This window comes from Citrus sinensis, chromosome 7 (genome assembly GCF_022201045.2).
Source record: "Citrus sinensis cultivar Valencia sweet orange chromosome 7, DVS_A1.0, whole genome shotgun sequence".
NCBI classification, from domain to species: domain Eukaryota; kingdom Viridiplantae; phylum Streptophyta; class Magnoliopsida; order Sapindales; family Rutaceae; genus Citrus; species Citrus sinensis.
Window position 1 is genome coordinate 26,081,069 of NC_068562.1, and position 24,811 is coordinate 26,105,879.

At 34.5% G+C, this 24,811-nt stretch overlaps 3 protein-coding genes across 5 annotated transcripts; all 3 read right to left on the reverse strand.

The window, feature by feature from the left end:
• Positions 1-1,402: 1,402 nt before the first annotated feature.
• Positions 1,403-1,807, reverse strand: LOC107175505 (egg cell-secreted protein 1.4). Its single transcript, XM_015526943.1, has one exon. It carries the CDS (start codon positions 1,805-1,807, stop codon positions 1,403-1,405), a length of 405 nt encoding a protein of 134 aa, XP_015382429.1.
• A 2,958-nt stretch (positions 1,808-4,765) lies between these two features.
• Positions 4,766-6,548, reverse strand: LOC127903662 (zinc finger BED domain-containing protein DAYSLEEPER-like). 3 transcript variants are annotated; one of them, XM_052444024.1, is made up of 4 exons: positions 6,404-6,548; positions 6,286-6,319; positions 5,025-5,190; positions 4,766-4,910 (listed from the first exon to the last, which is right to left on the reverse strand). In XM_052444024.1, exons 1-4 carry the CDS (start codon positions 6,460-6,462, stop codon positions 4,804-4,806), a joined length of 366 nt encoding a protein of 121 aa, XP_052299984.1. In that variant the 5' UTR covers positions 6,463-6,548; the 3' UTR covers positions 4,766-4,803. The 3 variants fall into 3 exon arrangements, with proteins under 3 accessions (XP_052299984.1, XP_052299983.1, XP_052299982.1); XM_052444023.1 differs by lacking the exons at positions 6,286-6,319; positions 6,404-6,548 and having other exon boundaries at positions 4,766-4,898; positions 5,025-5,579; XM_052444022.1 differs by lacking the exons at positions 6,286-6,319; positions 6,404-6,548 and having other exon boundaries at positions 5,025-5,579.
• Positions 6,549-14,556: 8,008 nt separating this feature from the next.
• On the reverse strand, positions 14,557-15,785 carry LOC107175504 (uncharacterized). The gene is made up of 3 exons (XM_015526939.1): positions 15,095-15,785; positions 14,813-15,000; positions 14,557-14,643 (listed from the first exon to the last, which is right to left on the reverse strand). Exons 1-3 carry the CDS (start codon positions 15,783-15,785, stop codon positions 14,557-14,559), a joined length of 966 nt encoding a protein of 321 aa, XP_015382425.1.
• Positions 15,786-24,811: the final 9,026 nt, after the last annotated feature.

The window sequence follows — 24,811 nt, forward strand, 5'->3', positions numbered from 1 at the left end:
CAAAACAGAGTCCGCATGGCATGGGGATGGTTGACAGGCTGGCTCCTGAATATTTTGCTGTTGAGATGATTTGTAGTTAATATCATTATCAAACAATGTCATTTCTAATTCCACTCCATCATACGAGAATTTGAACCTTCTATGAATTATGAGAATACAACCTCAATTAAATTAATACTTGATAAACTAATATTTTGATTGAATAATAAGTTTTGCTAGTCTTGACTTAAGGTTAACTTACTAAATTATAATTCGATTAATTAATATTAGCTTAATCAATAAATTTTTATTGATTCCAATGCTATTAAGGTTCTAGTTATTTCTTGTCTTCAAGTATAGTCAATACCCACATTCTAACAAACGAAGTGGCAAAACAGCTCCGTTATTTCTACTAGATTCTGAATAATCAGAGACTCACAGTTTGTTGCTTTTTATGATGTCCATGAGAATTCAATTTTGATGTCAGGTTACGGCATGAAACTGACTTAATAAATCACTTAATTTTAATAAAACGTAATTCCCATATGTAACATTAATGGAGGAAATTGTAGCTGCCAATAATGTCATGAGTCATTAACAGCTGAAAGAAGAAAAGTTCACTTATCTTAATTTGAAAATTTTCTTGCACAAGAAACGAATTTCTAAATTTCAATTACAATACATGATTCTTCCTCGTGTAATTTATAAATGAACTGTATTTACCCACATGCACACGTAGTGACGTAGTGTAATTTAATTTGATTGCTTATGCAAATTTTGGGGTTTTGAGCCAATAGTCTTGTCCGATTGATAATGTAATAACTTTTTTGGGGATACTTTAGGGGCTCTTTACAAGCCTTTGGTTCTCTTGCTAATTCTTTCATTTGTCTGAAACCAATTTTACTGTCATAAAGTTATTCTCAAAAGTAAAAATGAACCCTATTTGGATTTAATTAATTATTGAGTGTTCTTTAATACAAAATTTGCAACATCCATCAATTGCCATGTTATAATACAGATTCAGAAAAGTTTATAAATAGAGAGATTGGAAAACATTATATATTATCAGTCTTTTTTTTAGTGTACGTCGTCAAAATAGACTTATTAGTCTATATCGTGTAATTCAGTCTCTTGATTGTGCATTACTACAATTCCATTCCGATTTTTAGCGTAAGCCATATTATGTTCTATATGAGCAGAATTTAAAACGACACGAAACCAATTTAAACTAGATAATCATTTCCACACAACAAACCGTACACTAATGATCAAGAGGCAAGACTTCCATAACGAACATGAAAAAGTAAAGCAAAGCTAGAACCAAAAAGACCCTTCTAATTATTTAAAGTCGCATTAGCTAAATTAACACCATAGAAATAGAAGTGCCATAGATGCACCTTATCTAAGCCAAAACCTTAGAAACCTAAGGTTGATATATCACCGCAGGGCCACCTGGAGAAGGAGCAGAAGATGCATCACAGTAGCCTCTCAATATGTTCCCTTCTTCAGTAGTGAATCCGAGAGAGGTGAGCATGGCAGGCCAGCAATTATGGGTGATGGTATCAATAGCGCGGCAACAGTCAAGGCCAATATCAGCCTGACCATTAAGGAAGAATATTACAATCTCATTTGAGCATGATTTCAACGCCATTAACGCGTTCCAGCACTCTGTTAGGCCTCCGCTACCTTCAAGTCTTGCTGCAAGATTGTAGTCTGGTTTCATATTGTTGTTGAGGTGATCATTCCTGTTGGTTGCATTTGCAATATTTTCCATGATCAGGCAAGTGAGGGCCAAAATGAAAAACACATGCTTTAAAGCCATTGCCATTTTTTGTTCTTTTGTGTTGTGTTTATGTTTATGTGGAATATCATATTTTTCATTGCTATTTATAAATTAAGGTGAGGCATAGGAGAAGACTGATTAAAAATGTTGATAAATTATTGCATAATTTATGATCAAGAAGGTTTTAATTAGAGAAGATAGTGAGTCTTTTGATGAATTGTTATATATTAATTAATTATAATATCTTAAGAGAAGATGAAAAGCCAAATCTGAAATCTCTATACAAATTTAATGCATTGATGCTATTTATATATAATTATTGGGAGATTTTGCCTGTTGGGTTACTCCAGAGCTGTTGAAATCAGCTCATTTCAGATCATAATTCTAAAAAATAAGTACATTTCAATGTGACTAAGAAGCTGTAGCATCGTCAGTTTTGCTCAATGAGTAAAGATATATAGATGCTGAACTTTGAGCGCAAATGGCTTCTATCTCAGTGCTATATAGTAGGAAGTCCCGTTGAGTAACTTGACTTGCACGCATGACAAAATGCTAGACAGAGACTTACTTATAAAGAATTTTTTTTTTAATATTTTCACAAGGCGGTCAGAGTCAATTTATGATGATGGGTAGACGAATTTAAATGCATGCTACTCTGAATTCAGATTGATGAACTGTTACATATTGAGTTTCATTTACAAAGTTGGCTGACTATAGAATAACATTGCTCCAACATACAAGATATTTATCAATTTTTAACTTTTTAATAGAACTTCTCTAAAGTAATAATAATAATAATAACTCAAGTTGTTTTTGTGTATTAGAGTTGGTTGAATTTCTCATGAAACAGCCCGTTTAGACGCAATTTCCTTCTGGAAAGATGTAATTGATGAATTGATTCTTTATATGATCTGTATCAGTACAAAATCCCATCATTTTCTCCCGAAAAAAATTTGTTTAGGCAATTCAACCACGTGATCATAACCTTCATTAATCACATGAATCTTTACTTCAAAGTCATACCTCCGTTTTGATAATTAATATAGCGTATGCAATTGCATGCGGCTATCATTCTTTTTTTTTTTAATTAATCACGTTAATTTTTTTATTCCCATGCGAAGGATTTCATCCAACAGATATTATCAACTCTCTTAAAACAAAGATAACACATTGCGCACTTTAATTTAATTTGGAAGAAGATTAAAAGAAAAACTTTATTTCATTAAAAAAACTTTAGTTCTTTTTTTTTTTTTTTTTTGTGGGGGGGAATCTCCGGTCAATTTGATACGACAATAAATAATTAAGACGCTCCTTCGATTTGAAGCTTAGGCATTTCTTGACTATAACCGGCTTCTGTGGTTTCCGTATGAGCTGTAAACATGTCTCTTCAATTTTCTTTTTTTTTTTCTTTTTTGGTTATAGTTTCATTACAATTGTAAACACTTAATATTTATTTTTAGTAAGAGTTTTTTTTTGCACTTCAAATTCTATTCTAAACATCCTTTTACTTTGTACACTCTTTTAATAAATTTTGAAAATTAATTTTTTCTCTACATACTCTTTCAAATACCAAAACAGTCCTCAATAAATTAATAATAAAATATTTTTCTTGTACTTTTTGTTATTTTTAAAAAACAATTTACAATAAATATATATTTTAAATTTTTGAAAATAAAATTATCAAATAAATGACTCATTTACCCTCTTTTCTTTTAAATTTTTAAACTTTTGGTATCATGAGAATTTTTAGATATTATGAAAATAGTAAGAGGTAAGCAGTATATATTGATTTCAATAAAGGAAAAACTGATGATCTCCCTTAGCAAGAACCAATTCTCTAAAAAATAAAAGTTAAATAATCTTTCTTCCGTCGGAAAAAAAAATTAAATAAAGTTACCTTCATTGTATAGTTACGTATCCTCACTGGAGTCCAATCTATATTGTTAAATTGAAGCGTTCAATCAACAGTAAGAACATACTAATTTTCTATTTTTCTTGGAATTGCTTTTTTTTTAATTTTTTCTTTCTTTTTCTTTTTCAATATTGCTATTGGTTTTTTCTCCATAAGTAATTTTTTGAATTCTTGTCGTTGGCAACTCTATTCGTTTTTAAGTAATTTTTGTTTTCGATGATGAAGTAGATTTAACGTTGAGGTAATTTTAGGTTTATGATAGGATAATAATTTTTTGTTATTTTGTTAAGAGTAATAGTATTCTATTAACTTAAATTAAATTATTTTTATTTATAAATTATAAGAGGAATATTTATTATAAATTATGTTTAAATTGAAGTGTTCAGACTCAATTTAGAGTACAAATAACCTACCCTTATGGTCTTTTATAAGTTTTTAATGCATCTTATTTTTAACGGTGTTAAAACATTGGATTAAAAACACACACACGCACACACACCCAGGGATGGCAATTTCCGGGTTCGGGTCCGGGTTTGGTTGTTCCGGATCCGGACCCGGACACAAAATTCTCATAACCGGACCCGCATTAAACCCAGATTTTTTAAATCCGGGTCCGGTCCGGGTTCAACCCGGAAAATCCGGGTTTTGAACCCAGATTGCTTAAATTTTTTTTTTAGAGACATATATGGCTTACTTTAACAAGCCACAGGGGATGGTTAATGTTTTCCCCAACAATACATTACATAATTCTTCCTAAAATTTGTTCAATAAAATTTGATGGATAAAAGGCAAAAAAAAGAACATATAACACATCACCATTCACCAGACCATTAGAACCAAATTGTTTAACTTTGGTTCATCAAAATTTGTCGGACACAAGGCAAAAAAATAGAACATATAAACACATCCAGAACCACTAGACCACTAGAACCAAATTGTTTAGCTTTGGTTCATCAAAATTTGCTGGACACAAGGCCAAAAAACAGAACATATAACACATCCAGGTTCTAAAACAAATACACAATATAAAATCTAAAATTCAAAGTTTTAAAATAATAAACATCCACAAAATCTAAAATTCCAGCCACTGCCCACCAGTGCTCAAATTTCCAGCCATTGCCCACCAGTACTAAAGACTAAACTCTGAATTGTGCACTTCATTGGACTGTTGTTCACTCATCAAACTTTCATCGATCAAATGCTCTGCAGAAAGTATTGCTTCCTCTGGAATTCCATCTACAAAAAATGTGTAAATCATAAACATAATGAAAAAGACAACCAATTAGTGATAAATTTATAATAAGAACAATACAACAAATAATTTGATTCTAATAAATAAAATTTTCATACCTTTTAAGTTTTGTTCAAGCCAAAACCAATTTTGAGTGCACACCAATGCCTCTACTGTGGATGGGTGAAGTCTACTACGATGATGGCTCAAATGTCTACCTCCAGTGCTAAAAGCGGACTCCGAAGCAACTGTTGATACAGGAATGGCCAAAAAGTCCCTTGCAATCTTTGCAAGTATAGGATATTTGCCTTGATTATTCTTCCACCATGATAAAATGTCAAATTGACTAGTTGAAGGCAAAGTACACTCCTCAAGATAAAACTCTAATTCTGATTTGGAATGAGTATTTTGTGTATTTTCATTTCTAAATAATGCCCACTCATCAGCCATTTCATCCAAATCTAAATCTAACATATTAAAGTCCCCTCCTGCAGCAGCTTGAGAATTGGCACCATTAACCCCCCCACTTGAATTTGATAGATGATTTACTTCATACTCATGTACTAAATCAACAAATAACTTACGCACTCTTTCAATTTCAGATTCAGTTCTTTCCCCATATATTTTAGGAAATAAAAAGTTAATCAGTAACATTTTACGCCTAGGATCTAACATAGTCCCCACTGCAAGAACTCCATGAATAACATCCCAATACTTTTCATACTTTGCAATCATCCTAGTAGCCATATTTTTTATCCCCTCAATTGGTGATTGCAACCATGCATTCATTGACAATCTAATTTCACAAATCTTGGCAAAAAATAAATTAGATGTCGGATATCGTGTCCCCGAAAAAAGTTCTGTCAACTTATAAAAGCTTTTTAAATACTCACACATAAGCTTTGACAAATTCCACTCTGACTCACTAGGTAAAGATGTATAATTTCTCTCACGTTCCTTTAAACGATCAAATACATTTTTATGCAGCAATGCAGTACTAAGCATCAAGTAAGTAGAGTTCCATCTAGTTTTACAATCAAGTACTAAGTTTTTGGTTTCCTTAATACCTAATTGTTTTTTTGCATTCTCAAATTTTTCAACTCTAGCTGGTGTTGCTGTCCAATAATGAACACTATCTCTAATTTTCTCAACTCCCTTTTGTATCACTGACAAACCATCTCTAACTATCAAGTTCAATATATGAGCACAACAACGCATGTGAAAGAATTTGCCACCCATAATCATTGAACTAGTAGAAAATTTCCCCAACAACAAGGCAATCATAGAATCATTTGCAGCACAATTATCAGCAGTTACAGAGGACAATTTTCTATCTATATTCCAATCCATCAAACAATCATATAACTCATTACACATTACCTCAGCACTATGTGGAGCTGGCACATATATAAACCTAACAATGTGAAAAAATAATTAAAATATTAGACAGGACATTAATTTATGCTTAAACCAGGAAAAAAAGTTTCAAGAATATTACCTCATAATACGACTTCGCAACACCCATGAACTATCAATGTAATGTGCCGTAATAACCATGTATCCTTTTTTTTTGGTTACTAGCAGTCCACATATCAGTAGTAATTGCAATTCTACTCTCACAAGCTTCCAAAATACCCATTGTCTTTTTCTTTTCAACATCATAAAGTCTCAAAATTTCAGCTTTGATGGTGTTTCTACTAATAGTCTAAATAGAAGGTTGGAGTAGCTTCAACAAGTCATAAAACCCAACATACTCAACAAATGCCAAGGGGAGCTCATGTAGTACAATCATTCTAGCTACAAAAAGCTTTACTGTAGCCATATCCCATTTTGACTCAGAGCTACAATTACTAAGTGAAGTGCTTCCATCAACTTTAGAAGAAAAAGATAGGTGCATTTGCTGTACATTCTTAAATGACCTTCTAGGACAACGTTTAGCATGGTTTATTAAGTGATTAGTACCCCTGGAATAATGCCTTTGCATAACTAACCCACAGTAATTGCAAATTGCCTGAACTTCCTCACCCAACTTAATTTTTTTGAAATGATTCCAAGCATCAGAGACTACTCTACCACCACCATATCGTTTTTGTGAAGTGACAGGATTAGTATTACCCCTACGGCCACGACTACTCCCCTGAACTGCTGCTGTTGAATTTGGTTCTAATTCAACAGCTGTATCGTTATTATTTTCTGATTCTGTCCTAACTCTCACACAAACACTTTCATCACTTTTTTCAGAGGCATCCAAGTCGATTCTTTGTTCATTTTCCATATCAATTTTTCACTCTACAAAAATTATGTCAAGATATAATTAATTCCAGCAACTTCTTCCAATTTATATGCTATGTTTAACCGTAAAAGCTATAAATAATATTTTAGAGATACCATTTCTATTCTATTAACAGCAGCAATAAAAATAATTCAAAAAATAAACTATAAATAATAAAATTGAAGCATAACAAAGTATAGATACTAAAAATCACAGAGTTTCGCTATTAAAGTCACAAAGTATAGATATTAAAGTTACAAAGAGAGCAAAACAGAACATAGAACACAGAACACAGTCAATAGGACACATCTAGCATGGTTTATTGTTATTATTTTTTTCACCCCACTCCCATAATTACACATATAATATCTGTAAAATATTAAATATTTTCTCCTGAAGCAAAGTTTATTGAGGGTTTAATTGTCTTTCGCATTTGGGTATGTAATCCTAGGGTTATGTGATATGTCATCACCTTCCAAAAATAACAAAAACAATACACCATATATTTTTTTAATAACAGTGTTTAGCCATAAGCTTCAGATTCATGGTTAATGTCATTTCATTTTCCATGCTCAATCCTCCTTCTCACTGGTGGTAAGTTATTATTTTTATTATTATATATGCTTACATTAGGGTTATTTTGTCTGTTGGTTCTTCTTTATCTGGGTTTCTATATCATAATAATACCAATACTTTTTTTTAAAGGGAATAATACCATTACTTATAATAATAATATCACCAACAAAACAAACTTTATAAGTAAAAATATATAATGAATAGTATTTATATATTATTTTATTATATCTACTGCGGATAATTGTTATTTCATTATTCATAATCTTTTAAATATAATTTTCTATCTTGGCCTCCATGAAAGAAGAAGGACAAACAACAGACGCTTCTTTTTCATTATTTGATTTGAAAACTCAATGTTAATGGTCTTTTAAGCAAAGGTATGTTATCAAGTTTTTATACAACCTTAGAGATAGCTAGTATATTTAATCTGTCTCTATAGAATTCTGATACAGATTAGTATGATTTACTGTGTTAACCGATATTAGACTTCTTTTGTAGACTCAAAAAAGTGCATGCGACAAATTTGATCCTACCTTTTATCCTCGATTCAAGAAATGGTGTGATGACTATTTCTATTTCAAGGTTTGCCCCTTTAACCTTTTGTTTGTTATGCTACCAGGTGAAAGATGAAAATGCAGTTATATCATGATTGAATTGAGGCAGCCCAACTCTTTAAATTAATTTGTACAATTCTTACATTTCGAACAAGACCTGCTTGTAGCTTAGACCATTTTATATTACTATGTATGTATTTACAATGGTGCCTACCAGGAAGGAGTCTTAATTATTCTTAAATTTGACGTTATATCTCCTAAACAATTCTTAGACCGGGAGTGAAGATATTTGCACATATTTGCATATATCCTAAACAATTCTTACTGCATTGGCAGATTATTCTAAATTTCTAATTGAGGAAAAGGATCAGGAGTGTACAATACTAACTGGAAAGAGTCATTACACTTCAAGCAACTCAATATACATAAGTAGTAAAAGCACAGGACAGGGTTGAACCCGATTTCAGTGAGAGAAAGCAGAAGCAAGCCAAACAGAGTATTAATGCTAGTCAAGCTCAGAACTACCATTCATGCAGCTAGCCACAGGCAGCAGCCCTTTGGCTAGTTATACTTCAAATTCAATTCTAAGCTTACTCACAAACCAACTCTTAATACACAAAACCAACAATACGATTTAGAAGAAAAATGGCAACTGATCTGTTTTAGACAACAGTTCTCCTTGTGCCAGAAAAACAAGGAACAAAAATAGGCAAATAATTCAGAAAAACAAAAAGCTTATAATTAGTCAAGTGCTCTCATATGTCATATACAAAGAAAACCATGTTTGAGGGCAAATCACATTGTGCCAGAAGCAATACAAGCTCAAAGCATAACAGTACAAAAATTGCAAAGAGGGAAAATCAAAGTGTAATAGAGCATAAATTGTAAAGAGAAAAGTCGAGACTCACAAATATTCACAGCGGCAGCCGAAGTATATGCTGATGAACACAGAAGACAGCCACGAGACTGAGGTGGATTTCAACCCCTTTTGCTGGCCGCGACAGAGCGAGAGATTAGACGAGTGATGAAACGAACAAAGCCTCGCCGTGAAGGTGATGACAAGCCACGCCGCGAAGGATCTAATCTGATCTGAAGAAGAGATGACAGGAGAGTTGCAGAGAGAGTGAGAGAGATTAAGTGACGAGTGACGACGGAGGACTGAGGTGAGGAATGAGTCACGGCTCACGGCGACGGGTGAGAGAGATTGAGAAAGGAACGGATTACGATTTATTGATGAGACTTGAGAGATTGAATGGAGAAATTACAGATTTACAGTAATTTTTTTAGGTTGAAGGAGAAATTTCGAGAGAGGATCAGACTTCAGAGGAACGAGACGAGAGAGATCTAGATTCTAGGGTTCACTTTTGTTTTTATTTTTTTATTTTTTCTATTTATATTTATGGATTTACGAATCAAAATTAATATTAAAATAAATAACATCCAGGTCCGGGTTCCGGGTTTACGGGTTTACCTGAAACCGGATCCGGACCGGGAAAATACGGGTTGTCAAAAATCGATTCGGATTCTGGATAAAAACTATGCCGGTGCGGGTTGAACCCGGACCGGATTTTCCGGGTTCAATCCGGGTCCGATCCGGGTCCGGGTTTAGTTGCCTTTCCTACACACACCAAACAAAAGAAAAATGTGACTCTAAAAGTAAAAATTTGTCAGGGTCATGCCTAGTGTTTCTCCTCTTCATCGATCTCCAACAAATTAAATAATAAGCCGTATCATTGCAAATCCCTTAATCTTGTCGTTAAATCCTAAGCAAGTAATGGGTTAAAAAATTTATTTCAGCTTTGCCAATCCCTATATTTTAACCCCAAAAAATAAGACTCTAATCACGTCTTAATTAATTAAATGTTCCCCCCCTCCCCCCGGCTTAACACATGAGCAAGGCAACATGCATGCTAAAAAGCCTACTGTTAATCTGTGATCTATCTTCTGCATTTCCGCTTGTTTAATTTAATTAAATGCAAGGCTCTAGTTAATTAATTTCCGGCTATATGGTAACTGTTTTACAACCTTCTGGTCTTTGGATATGATGATTGATGGGTCTCTGAATTCGGAAAATTTCTCCTGTTACGAGCTACATACGGCCCTGGTATTCAAAGGAACAAAATGTAATATTGATTTAACTAATGCCATTGGCCATTGCAATTGCCTAGAAAAGACTTGCGTCCTCACTGAAAGATTTGAACCGACTCCATAATTGAATAATTACAAATAGATGTGTCAAGTTATGATTGTTTGACTAAAAGTATAAAAACGATTCAGTGGGTCCCATGATATTTTTAATTTAACCAATAGTTTTTTCAGACTTTTTAAAAAATACACAACTATATTTTTTTTAGCTGAATTCCACATGATGTTACATTATTTTACACATATCCACTTCTGTTTTAAAACTGTTAAGAGAACTAATGGAATATTATATAAATGACTTTTTCACCCTCAAATGTAAAATGTAAATTATCCACCAACCACCCTTTTTTTGCATTTTTTTCAAAAATACACAATTCTTTTTTTTTTTTTTTTGCAGAACTCCACTTGAAGTTATATTGTTTTGCATCTGTCCACTTCTGTGTCATTGTGAAATGACAATTTTACCCTTATAATGTCAGCAAAGTTCTAATAGTGTTATAACGAGAGTGAACCGATGAAAAAATGTTAACTTCAGGTAGAGCGCTGTAAAAAAAAAATATTTGTGTATTTTTGAAAAAGATAGAAAAAACAGGTGGTCGGTGGATAATTTCCCTTCATTCTCAATAAAAAGCACCCAACATTTCGAGTGTATTCATTTTTATTCATTTTCAATAATTGGTTGTATTGAAGCTAAAGAAAAATCGACTTCTTTGCCTCAAAATCATAAATCATAGCTGAAAGAAAAATGAAATAAAGTTGTTTGGTTACTAAGAAAATGCACTGATAGTTCTGGAAAAAAATTTCTTAACAAACTTTATTTCTTATTTTGCTTAACTGTTGATTACAGAGCATCAGCTATTTATATACAATGCAATTACGATGACATCATTTAACTAATCTGAAAACTAATTGTAATTAAGCTAACTAACTTCAGTACAACGCACATCATGCTTATAATCATCTTTAACTAATCTGCTGAGCTGTCAGCTGAGCTGGCACTGCTAACACACTTGCGCTGTATTTTCTTCATCTTAGCCTTCACCTTCTTCTGTTCAGCATAGTGAGCTGCTCTAACAGCCCCCTCAAACTCAGAGGACAAAGATGGACATTAAGTTTGGATCTCAAGTAATTAAACCTTACAAATGAGAGAGGCTTAGTCATTATGTTGCAATATGTTCTTCACTTGGTACATAGTGTATGTTTAACTCTCCAGCAAGAACCTTATTCCTAATGAAGTGCATACCAATCTCGATATGCTTTGTTCTTGAATGGTACACAGGATTCTTTGCCAATTCAGTGGCACTAACATTGTCACACCATATGGTTGGCTTTTCTGTGCAACTTATTCCCAACTCAGAAAATAAAGATTGCAACCAAGTTAGCTCTGCACTTGCTGATGCCAAGGCTCTAAATTCACTCTCTGCACTTGATCTGGTTATCACTGATTGTTTCTTAGAAGACCAGAACATCAAATTGTTGCCTAAATAAATGCAATAAGCACCAACTAATTTTCTATCATCTAAGTCACATGCCCAATCTGCATCAGTGAAACCAGTGAGTGTTAAGCTTCCTCTCTGAAGAATTTCAAACCATAATCTTGAGTTGCCTTTAGGTATCTTAGAACTCTCTTGCATGCCATTAGATGTTGTAGTGTTGGTGCAACTACATATTGGCTGAGCTTGTCTACTCAAAAGCAATCTCAGGTCTGGTAAGCATCAGGTACTGCATTCCTCCAACTATGCTCCTATAATGAGTTGAATCTTCAAGATAGTATCCAAGTTCTCCTTGAACTATCTTTTGCAACTTAGAGCCAGTACTCATGGGAGTATCAATGCCCTTACATTCAGCCATTTCAACCTTCGATAACAAGTCTATGATATACTTCCTCAGTGACAAGTACATACAGTCTGCATCATATAATACCTCAATTCCAAGAAAATAAGATAACACTCCCAGATCTTTTAGAGCAAAAGTTTTGCTGAATTCAGTTACGAAACCTTCCAGCTCTGCAGTGTTTGGACATGTGATCAGTATGTCATCAACATTTATAAGAACTATGATCATAGATGCCTTAATCCTCATAACAAACAATGAGGTATCAGAACTAGTATTAGTGAAACTCCAGCTCATTAAACACCCTTTAAGTTTATCATACCAGGCTCTAGGGGCTTGTTTGAGTCCATATAGAGACTTATGTAGTTTGCATACAAAATCAGATCTTTGAGCAATAATGAAGCCATCAGGTTGAGACATGAATACTTCTTCTGTTAATTCTCCATTCAAAAAGGCATTGTTGACATCCACTTGCCTTATTCTCTACCGATTCATCACTACTAGGCTGAGTATTACTCTAACTGTAGCTGACTTCACAACTAGACTAAATGTCTCAAAATAGTTAACCCCTGCCACTTGTTGAAAACCCTTTGCAACAAGTCTAGCTTTGTACTTAGCTACACTTCCATTTGTATTATACTTGATTCTATACACCCATTTATTCCCAACCACTTGTTGATCAGCTTGTCTTGGAACCAATGTCCATGTATTATTCTTAATTAAGGCATCATATTCTTCCTTCATAGCTTGTAGCCACTTTGAATCATTCAATGCTTCTTGCACAATGTTTGGTTCCTTGTGAGTAAGTACAGCAGTATAAATTTTGGGCTTGAAAATTCATGCTTTACTTCTGGTTATCATCTGGTGTGTATTTGGTTGTGAATATGGATGGAAAGAAGTATTGTCAGGATGATGATTTTGTATAGGTAAATAGTGATGTGTAGGTTCTGGAATATGTTGTATGAGTTCAGCAGTTATTGGACATGTATGAGGGGTTGACATATTATTTATGATAGCTTGTTGTGAATTCAGATCAGTTGCTGTCTGTTCTGAATGATCTGAGTGACTTGAACTATTGCTTCCAGATCTTACAGAGTCCAGATTATCAGTGCTGTTATTTTAAAATCCTGGTATGACAGGCAAGGAAGAGATATGATAGATTTGATGTGGTGTAAGGGAATTAGAAGTTTGAGGATTAGCTTTAGTGTGACTATGAAATACAGATTCAGTGGCATAAAGAAAAATTGATTCATCAAAGGTAACATGTCTAGCCACATAGACTCGACCTAAAGACTGTAAACATTTGTAACCCTTATGTGAAGTGCTGTAACCAACGAATATGCACTTACTAGAATGGTAGGCAAATTTATGTTTGTTGTAATTTCTCAAGTAAGGATAACAAGCACACCCAAAGCATATGAGAAAATCATAATTAGGTTTGTGTTTGAATATCTTTTTATATGGGGTTAAAAGTTTCAAAACATTAGATGGAAGTCTATTGATGTGATATACAGCAGTGTGAAATGCATCCCACCAGAACTTAAAGGGAAGTTGAGCTTGAGTTAAGAGAGTCAGACCCAATTCAACAATATGTCTATGCTTTCTCTCAACTAACTCATTTTGATGATGAGTATAAGGGCAAGGATGTCTAAAAATAATACCATAGTGGTTTAAAAACTCAGTGAATGGTCTATACTCTCCCCCCCAGTCAGATTGCATCATCTTAATGGTTGTGTTAAACTGATTTTCAACCTGCAGTTTAAAAAGCTTAAAGACCTCTAATGCCTCTGACTTTAGCTTCAAAGGATAAATCCATGTATACCTGCTAAAATCATCTACAAAACTTATATAATACTGATAACCACCTCTAGAAACAATAGGAGAATGACCCCATAAATCAATGTGTATAAGTTCTAGGATTTTTTAGGTTTTGGTTTCAGTGATTGGAAAGTGAAGTTTATGTGTTTTGCCCATTTAACAGGCTTTACAGATATACTGATGCATTTGTTGTTTTTGATATGCAGATAAATGAATAGATTTTGCTGTCTTGAGTATATGTGTTAGCACTTGATGATTGGGATGACCAAACTTTCTATGAAGTAAAGTGGCTTTATTGACTGAAGTTTTACAAAATGAATCATCAGTTTGATTACATGATTTTTGAGATTCTGTAACAATTCCAGAAGGAACAGCAGAATTGAAATAACAGCAAGAAAGCATAGACAAAGGTTTATTTAAACACTTATGAGAAAGAAAAGATGAATGTGATAACTAAGAAGATGATGATGATTTCAATAACAGCCTGTATAACCCTTTCTCAGCAAGACCCTGCAGAAGTACCTGTCCCCTTAAAGAATCCTTCACAAAACAAACATTTTCAAGAAATTCAACAGACAAGTTGTTATCAGTGGTAAGCTTTGAGATACTTAACAAATTTTTAGTAATGGAAGGAACCAACAAAATATGCTATAGGTGAATGTTTGTGTTTAGAATTAGAACTTTTAAAGAGAAAGAATGCATCACCAACATGTGTTATAGGCAAACCTTGTCCATTTCCAATAATGAGCTGATCTGATCCAGTGAATTGATCTCTTATATGCATATTAGCCATGTTCTTAGTGATGTGGTGTGTAGCTCCACTATCAAGATACCATTTTTCATCAGCTGGTCCTTTAAAGTTTGCAATATGAGCTACTCCAAGTGCAGAGTAAACATCTGATGTTTATTGATGAATTAATATTAGGTGGACGATAGCCATGATAACTAGGATACTCTGTAGCAAATGAGTCTTCAAATTGTGAAACAGAACCAATTTGTGGATCAAAGTTAGCCATATAAGCAGACTTATGTCCTCTGCCCCTTCCAAATTGTCTAGGTTGAGGAACATAGTTATCAAAGTGTCTGTGCGAACAAAGATCAGCTGCATGTCCAGCTTTATGACAAATTTGACAGATAGGCACATTATCATCAGAACCATTTCCATTAGACATTAAAGTTGAACCATGAATCATATTGAAATTATGCCTATTGTGAAGCATTGGTCTATAAGCATATGCATTCATTTGTTGTCCTCTGCCACCAGCATTACCAGTATAACCACCAGTTGGAAATCCTTTTGAATATGTGTTGAAAGACATTCCTCTTCCTCCATTTTGATTCCTATTACCAGCATTAAATTGTCCCTGATATCCATTATAACCACCCCTCCTATTATTTCCTTTAAACTGAGAGTAGTTAGCATTCACCATTCCATAGTTTGCATTAAACAGATCTTTAGTATTATGATTTTGTTTCAGTCTTGCCTCATGTGTTAAGAGTAATGCATAAGCATCATTATATGACATTCTATTAGTAGTAATTATTGAAGCAAGATCTAGAAATCTAGGTCCTAGGCCATTCAAAATTTGCATTAACAAATATTTCTCAGAAATAGGACTACTAGCACAAGCAAGCTTATCAGCAACAACTTTTACTTTTAAACAGTACTCTTCAACAGACATATTCTATTTTCTAAGGACATTCATTTCATATCTCAATTGCATAACTCTAGCTTCATATTGTACTCCAAACTGTTTTTCAATTGATCTCCATGCTTCAAATGAATTTTCGCAATTAAGAACAATATTTAAGATACATTCACTTATAGAGGATAAAATCCAGCCAAGCAAGGTTTGATCTTGAGCTCGCCAATTGATGTAAGTTGGATTCGTGATTCTCTGTACTGATCCATCAGCTACTGTATTAGAAATATATTGTTCTGGTATAATTTGATTTCCAGAAATGAAATCGTCTTCTTATTGTAGTAAGAACTTGCTTTCGCCAAATCATGAAATTTGATCGATCCAATTTGACTGGAGTGCTAAATGAAAAAGAGATATGTGATGATTGATTTATATTCATTTGATTTGGATTTGATGTTGTGCTACTGGAACTAGCCATTAAAGTAGGTCTGATACTATGAAAGAAAAGTGAAATGAAGTTGTTTGGTTACTAAGAAAATGGACTGATAGTTCTGGAAAAAATTTCTTAACAAACTTTATTTCTTATTTTGCTTAACTGTTGATTACAGAGCATCAGCTATTTATATACAATGTAATTACGATGACATCATTTAACTAATTTGAAAACTAATTGTAATCAAGCTAACTAACTTCAGTACAACGCACAGCATGCTTATAACCAGCTTTAACTAATCTGCTGAGCTGGCACTGCTAACACACTTGCGCTGTATTTTCTTCATCTTAGCCTTCACCTTCTTCTGTTCAGCATAATGAGCTGCTCTAACAATAGCCTCAGAAAACTTGCACATCTGAAACCAGCTTCGGGTGTAACATGGACAATAGACATTGTAGCAAGGACTGATACTTCCTCTGAGAAGCTATGGTGTGGAAATGGCCGAGAGCCTCAGCAAATATGAAGCTTCCACTAGTGTATGTCACAGACGAAACAGAAAAAGAAAGGGACTCAACTAACTTAAGGACGAGAGGGATTGACAGAAGCAACTTGGTGGCACCACAAGTTTTGTTAACAGAAGGGTACACGAAGAGGCTTGATTCTGAAAGGACGTATGAATCAAGATTTTTGTTTGACAATGCAGGTACAATTGTACATTCCGCAAGTTTCAGTATTTCATCCAATTGATCATTTGTCAAAGAGCGTAGGCCCCTCCTACCTCCAAGATAATCAGCAAAGACATCAGGCTCAAAAAAGGAAACTTCAAGCCTCTTTACAAAAAAAACCTTTATATCCAATTGCGGAGACTGGCAGGGCCATTGCAGCACTAAGACGACTAAAACTAAAAGATGAAGTATTAGTGAGCTTAATAATCAATGTTGAAGAAGGATCGTTTCTATTAAGTTTTGATTTTGATTTTGTTTTACAAAACGAATTTTGATTTTTTCTATCTCTTTCGTTATTTAAAATTGTAGTTATAGTCACCTTGGTTTGATAAGGATTTGATAACCCATAAAGGGTACAGTTGGATTGAAGGTTGAATCTAAAACATAGAACAATCTCATTTCTAATGTTTGTATTTCGGGAATTTCTCAGGCGCCCTCTCATCGTTCTGGTTTTGTGTTTCAATCTGCAATGCGTCACAAACCAAAGAAATGTTTCATTGACTACATATGTTTCCTATTCTGATGAAGAATGTGCAACTTATTGAAAAGTCAAATGGTCGGCTTACCAATTTCAAAAAAGCAAAGTTAGGTTTTTGAAAGCATGCAAATTGAATAATGGCATGGGACAGCTAGCATGCATTGCATGACAAATTTGGCACCAATTGCCAAATATGTCAATTTGGCCAATTAAAGTCAAATTGAAGCCGTGTGGTAGGTGAGCATGCTTTGCCTATAAATAGAGACGCAAAATGCATTTGTAAAAAAATCCAATTTGAGAGAAGTAGAGAGTAATTGCAAGTGAGTTGTTTGAGAGAATTTAAGAGAGCTTCCACTTGAGTGTTCTAGTGAGATTCCATTTGGGTGTATTGGGGTTGTGGGTTTTGTGAGTTTTTCCCACTTTTGTAAATTTCCATTGTTAGTAAAATTATCTTTCAGTCTTTGCCCGTGGATGTAGGTGTTACGCCGAGCCACGTAAATCATTGTGTTATACTTTCTTTGCATTTATTTAACACCACATTTATATTTCTCCAAAAGTTGCAGTATTAGTAATTGCTCAACCCACGTTTTCGCAACAAGTGGTATTAGAGCCGACAGTTCGTACTTGGGGGGATACGGTACTGTTCACGTATATGGTACTGTTCACGTATACGGTATATTCCCATATACGGTACTGTTCACGAATGCGGTGGAGACAACCATTTATACTTAGGAGACAGTCTATTGTAAGTAGTGTGTATTTTTGCATGTCCAGGAAAGTTCTGTCAACAAGGCGATAAGAGTCTAAGGATTCTGGTTTTTAATTGGGACTGAGTTCCCGTCCAGTCTCTTGGGAACTTTTCTGGTGCATTTATTCACGCAAAATAAATATCATAGAGACTGTTTTTTAAGTGTAAATAGTTGTTGTGGAAACTGATTATTTGAGATAAAAAGGATAGCAGAGGCATCGTCGTCGTTTTCATCAGCGAGAACTACTGTGACTAATGCAAAGTTTGAAGTGGAGAAATTCGATGGTTCCAATAATTTTGGTATGTGACAATGTCAGGTGTTGGATGTCTTATGTCAACAAGAGTTGGACGTTGCTCTTGAAGAAAAGCCTGACATAATAGATGACAAGGAGTGGATAAAGATCACACAGACATGCAAGTGGTACTATTCTCCTATATTTGGCTAAAGATCAGAAATATTCTGTCATGAAGGAGACATCGGCAAAGAAATTGTAGGAGACACTAGAAGAAAAGTATATGAAGAAAAGCCTTGAAAATAGGCTTTATATGAAAAAGAAACTCTATCGTTTCACATATACACTTGGCATGTCAATGAATGACCATGTGAACTCATTTAACAAAATATTAGCAGATTTGCTAAATTTGGATGAGCAATTTGAAGATAAAGATAAGGCATTCTTGTTGTTGAATTCACTTCCTGATGAATATGATCATCTCACCACTACTTTGCTTCATGGCAAGGACAGTGTCACGTTCGATGCTGTATGCAGTGCATTGTACAACTCTGAGACCATAAAGAAAGACAGAAAGGATCACAGAGATACAGTTGCAGAAGCATTGACAGCGAGAGGTCGTTCGCAAAGCCGTAAACTTGGAAAAAAGAGTAAGTCTAAAGGGAGACCTGCCAAAAATGAATATGCTTTTTGTCGTGAGAAAGTGCATTGGAAAAAGAATTGTCCTAAGTTACAAAAGGGCAAGGCTACTTCTGATGCATATGTAGCAGAACATGATGAGGAGTCAAACTTTAGTCTGGTTGGCATGACATTGATATGTCACTCAGATGAGTGGATTTTGGATTCGGGTTGTACTTATCATATGTGTCCTAACAATGGCTGGTTTTCTAGCTTCAAGGAGCTAGACGGTGGAGTTATTTTTATGGGCAATGATAATGCTTGTAAAACCATGGGAATAACTATAATCCAATTAAAGAATCATGATGGCTCAATCCAAGTCTTGACGGATGTTCGTTATGTACCAAGCTTGAAGAAAAATCTCATCTTATTAGGAGTCCTAGAATCTAAGGGCTCACAATCATTTTGAGAGATGGATTGTTGAAGGTAATAGTTGGGGCGCTAACGGTGATGAAAGGCACAAGAAGAAGTAACTTGTATTATTTCCAGGGAAGTACAGTTATTGGATCAGCATCAACAGTTTCTGGAAAATATGCAGATTCAGAAGCAACCAAGTTGTGGCATATGCGTTTGGGACATGCTGGTGAAAAAGCTTTACAGACTTGGCGAAGCAAGGCTTATTAAAAGGTACAAAATCTTGCAAATTAGAATTTTATGAACATTGTGTTCTGGGTAAGCAGACAAGGGTAAAGTTTGGTTCAGCAATTCACGATACAAAATGAATTCTGGACTATGTTCACAGTGATATATGGGGACCTACCAAAATAGCTTCTTTGGGAGGTATGCACTATTTTGTTACTTTTGTTGATGATTATTCAAGAAAAGTGTGGGTGTATTTGATGAAGAATAAGAATGAAGTTTTGGGCATATTTCTGAAATGGAAGAAAATTATCGAAACTCAGACTAGTCAAAAGGTCAAAAGACTTCGTTCAGACAATGGTGGTGAGTACAAGAATGATCCATTTCTTCAAATATGCCAAGATGAGGGTATTGTGCGACATTTCACTGTTCGAGATACACCACAACAGAATGGGGTGGCAGAACGCATGAACCGGACTATACTGGAAAAAGTTCAGTGTATGTTGTCCAATGCTGGATTGGGCAAAGAGTTTTGGGCTGAGGCAGTTGTATATGGGTGCCATCTGATCAACCGTTTGCCATCAACTGCAATTTAGGGCAGAACACCCATGGAGATGTGGACTGGTAAACCTGCTACTGATTATGATTCTTTACATGTTTTTGGTTCCACTGCTTATTATTATGTAAAGAAATCTAAGTTAGACCCAAGAGCAAAGAAAGCATTGTTCATGGGTATAACTGGTGGAGTAAAAGGATACCGTCTCTGGTCTCCTGTTACGAAGAAGATTATTTTCAGCAGAGATGTAACTTTTGATGAATCAGCCATGTTGAAACAAAAAGATTGTCAAGAGGATGACAAGACCAGTACCACTTTGCAGCAAGTGGAGTTTGAAAAAGTTAAAGTTGATCCAGCTGACGTCGATAAGATGGATAGTGATTCTCCATCGACCGAAAATGATGAAGAGGTTCTGACCCAATAACCTTCACAGCAACAAGATTCAATTGCATATAGAAGGCCACATAGAGAGATTCGCAAACCTGCTCGCTTTGTTGGTATGGTGGCCTATGCACTTCAAATTGTAGATGATGATGTTCCTTCCACTTATAGAGAAGCAGTAAGTAACCCAGAAAGTATACAGTGGAAGAAAGCAATGAACGAAGAAATACAGTCTCTTCACAAAAATGAAACTTGGGAGTTAGTTACACTGCCCAAGGAAAAGAAGGCAATTGGGTGCAAATGGGTATATGCAAAAAATGAAGGATTTCCTCGTAAAAATAAAATTTGATACAAGGCTAGATTGATAGCGAAGGGTTACGCTCAGAAGGAAGGAATAGACTACAATGAGGTATTTTCTCCAGTTGTGAAACATTCGTCTATTCGAACTTTGCTAGCCATAGTTGCGTAATTTGATCTTGAACTAGTTCAACTTGATGTAAAAACTGTATTTTTACACGGTGATTTGGAAGAGAAAATCTACATGACTCAGTCAGATGGATTCAAGGTTGCTGGAAAAGAAAATTGGGTTTGCAAATTGACAAAGTCGCTTTATGGATTGAAACAATCTCCAAGGCAATGGTATAAGCGGTTTGATCGATTTATGAAAGGGCAAATGTACACAAGAAATAAATTTGATCATTGTGTGTATTTTCGCAAGTTACAAGAAGGATCTTTCATTTATTTGCTATTGTATGTCGATGATATGCTAATAGCATCAAAGAGCAAAGATAAGATTGAGAAGTTGAAAACTCAACTCAATCAAGAATTTGAAATGAAAGATTTAGGTGAAGTTAAGAAGATTCTTGGTATGGAGATATGCAGAGATAGAGCTCGTGGCAAAGTAAGCTTGTCTCAGAAGCAATATTTGAAGAATGTACTACAACAGTTTGGCATGACTGAGCAGACAAAACCTGTGAGTACCCCATTTGCTTCTCATTTCAAGCTTGCTGCACAACTATCTCCTTCGACAGATGCAGAACAAGAATACATGTTACAAGTTCCGTAATAAAATGCAGTGGGTAGCTTGATGTATGCAATGGTGTGTACAAGGCCTGACATTTCACATACAGTTGGTATAGTAAGCAGGTATATGTATAATCCTGGTAAAGGACATTGGCAAGCCGTGAAATGGATTCTACGGTACATTCGGAAGACTGTGGATATTGGTTTACTATTTGAGAGAGACGATACACTTGGTCAAGGTGTGATCGGGTATGTTGATTCTGATTATGCTGGTGATTTGGACAAACAACGGTCAACCACTGGATATGTATTTACTTTTGTTGGAGGGCCAATTAGTTGGAAGTCTACACTACAGTCTACAGTTGCACTATCGACCACAGAGGCTGAGTACATGACAATTACAGAGGCTATTTGGTTACAAGGCTTGCTTGAAAACTTGGGATTGGCACAGGAGCACATTAATGTGTATTGCGATAGTCAGAGTGCTATTCACTTAACGAAGAACCAAGTTTATCATGCGCGTACGAAGCACATCGATGTACGATTTCACTTTGTGGGGGAAATTGTTGATGAGGGGAAGATTCTTCTTCAGAAAATTAAGACTGCAGATAATCCCGCAGATATGTTGACCAAGGTAGTGATGGCGATCAAGTTTGAGCGTTGTCTAAACTTGATTAATATCCTACAAGTTTAAAAGCAGTCGAAGAAGGCAAAGACTGGAGGATGATTTGTTGATAATTGGCTCAGATTTACTAAATCTTCGCCAAGGTGGAGAATTGTTGAAAAGTCAAATGGTCGGCTTACCAATTTCAAAAAAGCAAAGTTAGGTTTTTGAAAGCATGCAAATTGAATAATGGCATGGGACAGCTAGCATGCCTTGCATGACAAATTTGGCACCAATTGCCAAATATGTCAATTTGGCCAATTAAAGTCAAATTGAAGCCGTGTGGTAGGTGAGCATGCTTTGCCTATAAATAGAGACGCAAAATGCATTTGTAAAAAAATCCAATTTGAGAGAAGTAGAGAGCAATTGCAAGTGAGTTGTTTGAGAGAATTTGATAGAGCTTTCACTTGAGTGTTCTAGTGAGATTCCATTTGGGTGTATTGGGGTTGTGGGTTTTGTGAGTTTTTCCCACTTTTGTAAATTTCCATTGTTAGTAAAATTATCTTTCAGTCTTTGCCCGTGGATGTAGGCATTACGCCGAACCACGTAAATCATTGTGTTATATTTTCTTTGCATTTGTTTAACACCACATTTATATTTCTCCAGAAGTTGCAGTATTAGTAATTGCTCAACCAATGTTTCCGCAACACAACTCGTGATGGTTCTTAATATTGACCATGAATCTGCTACAATAACCTTCGAGTCTCTTAACATCCAAAAATTTTCCTTCTAATGTGATTGACTGCCGCAATGCGTTGATTCTATTAGTCGGCAACCGTTATTTTCGTTTCTATCGTGTGTGCGATTCGACAACCAAACAATGAGTTGCAATCCCCAAAGCCCATCATGATGTGCAAGGTTATCGTGCCGCGATTGCCACTTGAATGGCATTATGTACAGCTTAAGTGGTCTCAGGGTGATTCTACGTTACAACATCGAAGCCTTGACGGTTGATACAATTGATGTCTCGGACAAGAGGAGTTCTCATATTACTGGATTTATTAGAGTGTTCCAACGTGCACTGAATTATTGCACCCATGGCATGATAATCAAAACGAAAATATTGATTTGGCAGTTTGACGATCATCACAATAACAACTATAAAAGCAATTTCTGGATACTGAAGCATTCCGTTTAGATGGATGATTTGTGCACTAATCATCATTCAATTATTGATAATTCATTTGCTTGGTGTTGAGGCTGGGCTTTTGCAGCTTAAAAATTAAAACACTAAAATGTTTGGTACTCTAGCCATTGTGGCTTGAAAGTCAAGTTAATTTGATTCATGACTTGTATGATGAAAAATTCGTAATATTTTTATCATTTTTGTCAAAATTACTATTTTCTTCATAATACCTATAACTCAAAAAATATAACACCTCAATTCCAAATATGGTCTGAGCTGGTTATCATCTAAAAAGTCATATATTGAATTTGCTTTGTTGGAAGCCGGTTGGGAGGCAAATTTTTTTATGGCAACTATTGTTTCTTCTCGTACTCACAAAGCTTCATTCTGTTGAAATTATTGATTACTCTTGATAAAATAATATTTTTGAAATTTTGAGATGTGTACTATTTCTCAAATTAAATTGCACATATATTCTCTCTATTATGTCCTTTGTTCGTTTAATTTGTTCATAATCTTTTTATGCTTTTATTTAGATTTCTTCACCGTTAAAGTTAATGAATTCATGAGTAAATGTTAAATTTATTCCGCTTTTTTTTGCATTTTTTTAATATGCAAACTAAATCATATTGCTTTTCTATTATATGGTAATTGTCAATATATTTATAGTTTATTGTCGTAAATTTCACTGAATCTTCTCTTCTTTTATTTATTTATTTATATATTTAAGGATAGAAAGAGAAACTAGTTTCAAAACTCTTCCAGAAATGTACACAAGAGGATTATAGGTTCGTTTGTAAAGAGATATATTCAATATAATTATAAGATTACATACAGATATTATCTTACATAGAATTGGATCTGATTCTTAAATTAATTTTCCGCCGTTGGATTTGCATCGTCTGTTGCTCTCCTTTCAGCTTGCAAACCTAATATAAAAGGTTATAATTGATTTGAATAATGCTAATGGGTACCTGAGCATGCCTTTTTCAAAGAACTTTATTTGTTATATGGGTCACTCTATGGTGTTATTATAAAAGTTATAGGTTTATTGCAGGAGTTTAAACGAGTTATTTTGACTAATTAAATAAAAAAAGAATTGTAATAAGAACATATCTTATTTAAAAGAATTAGCAATCTTTTATGATATCTTATTTATTTAAACAAAAGTTGTTACCGTGATTGGATAGGATTATATAGATCTCGGAAAATTCTTAAAAATTTCGTTTCTTTATGTAAGTTAGAAAAATAGTTTCCGTACTGTATAAAGAGATACCTAATTAAAGTTGCGTGTATGAACTAATATAAAAAGAGTCGTCTCGTTGAAGGCTTGAAGCCTCTCTCACATAGGTGGGATTCAGCCATCAAGTACGATTAATTTTCCTCCCTCTATTGTTTTCGGGGTTGTACAGTGCTACGCACATACAGATACAGGAAAATA

What these genes read in the sequence shown, in the direction of transcription:
- LOC107175505 (XM_015526943.1), bottom strand. Translation starts at nt 1,807, where the DNA reads ATGGCAATGGCTTTAAAGCATGTGTTTTTCATTTTGGCCCTCACTTGC.
- LOC127903662 (XM_052444022.1), bottom strand. Translation starts at nt 5,559, where the DNA reads ATGTTACTGATTAACTTTTTATTTCCTAAAATATATGGGGAAAGAACT. An exon ending in GCTTGAACAAAACTTAAAAG is followed by an intron (nt 4,911 to 5,024) that starts GTATGAAAATTT and finishes CATTTTTTGTAG; the next exon opens with ATGGAATTCCAGAGGAAGCA.
- LOC107175504 (XM_015526939.1), bottom strand. Translation starts at nt 15,785, where the DNA reads ATGTCTGTTGAAGAGTACTGTTTAAAAGTAAAAGTTGTTGCTGATAAG. An exon ending in TAACTTTGATCCACAAATTG is followed by an intron (nt 15,001 to 15,094) that starts GTTCTGTTTCAC and finishes AATAAACATCAG; the next exon opens with ATGTTTACTCTGCACTTGGA. An exon ending in AAGGTTTGCCTATAACACAT is followed by an intron (nt 14,644 to 14,812) that starts GTTGGTGATGCA and finishes TGTTTTGTGAAG; the next exon opens with GATTCTTTAAGGGGACAGGT.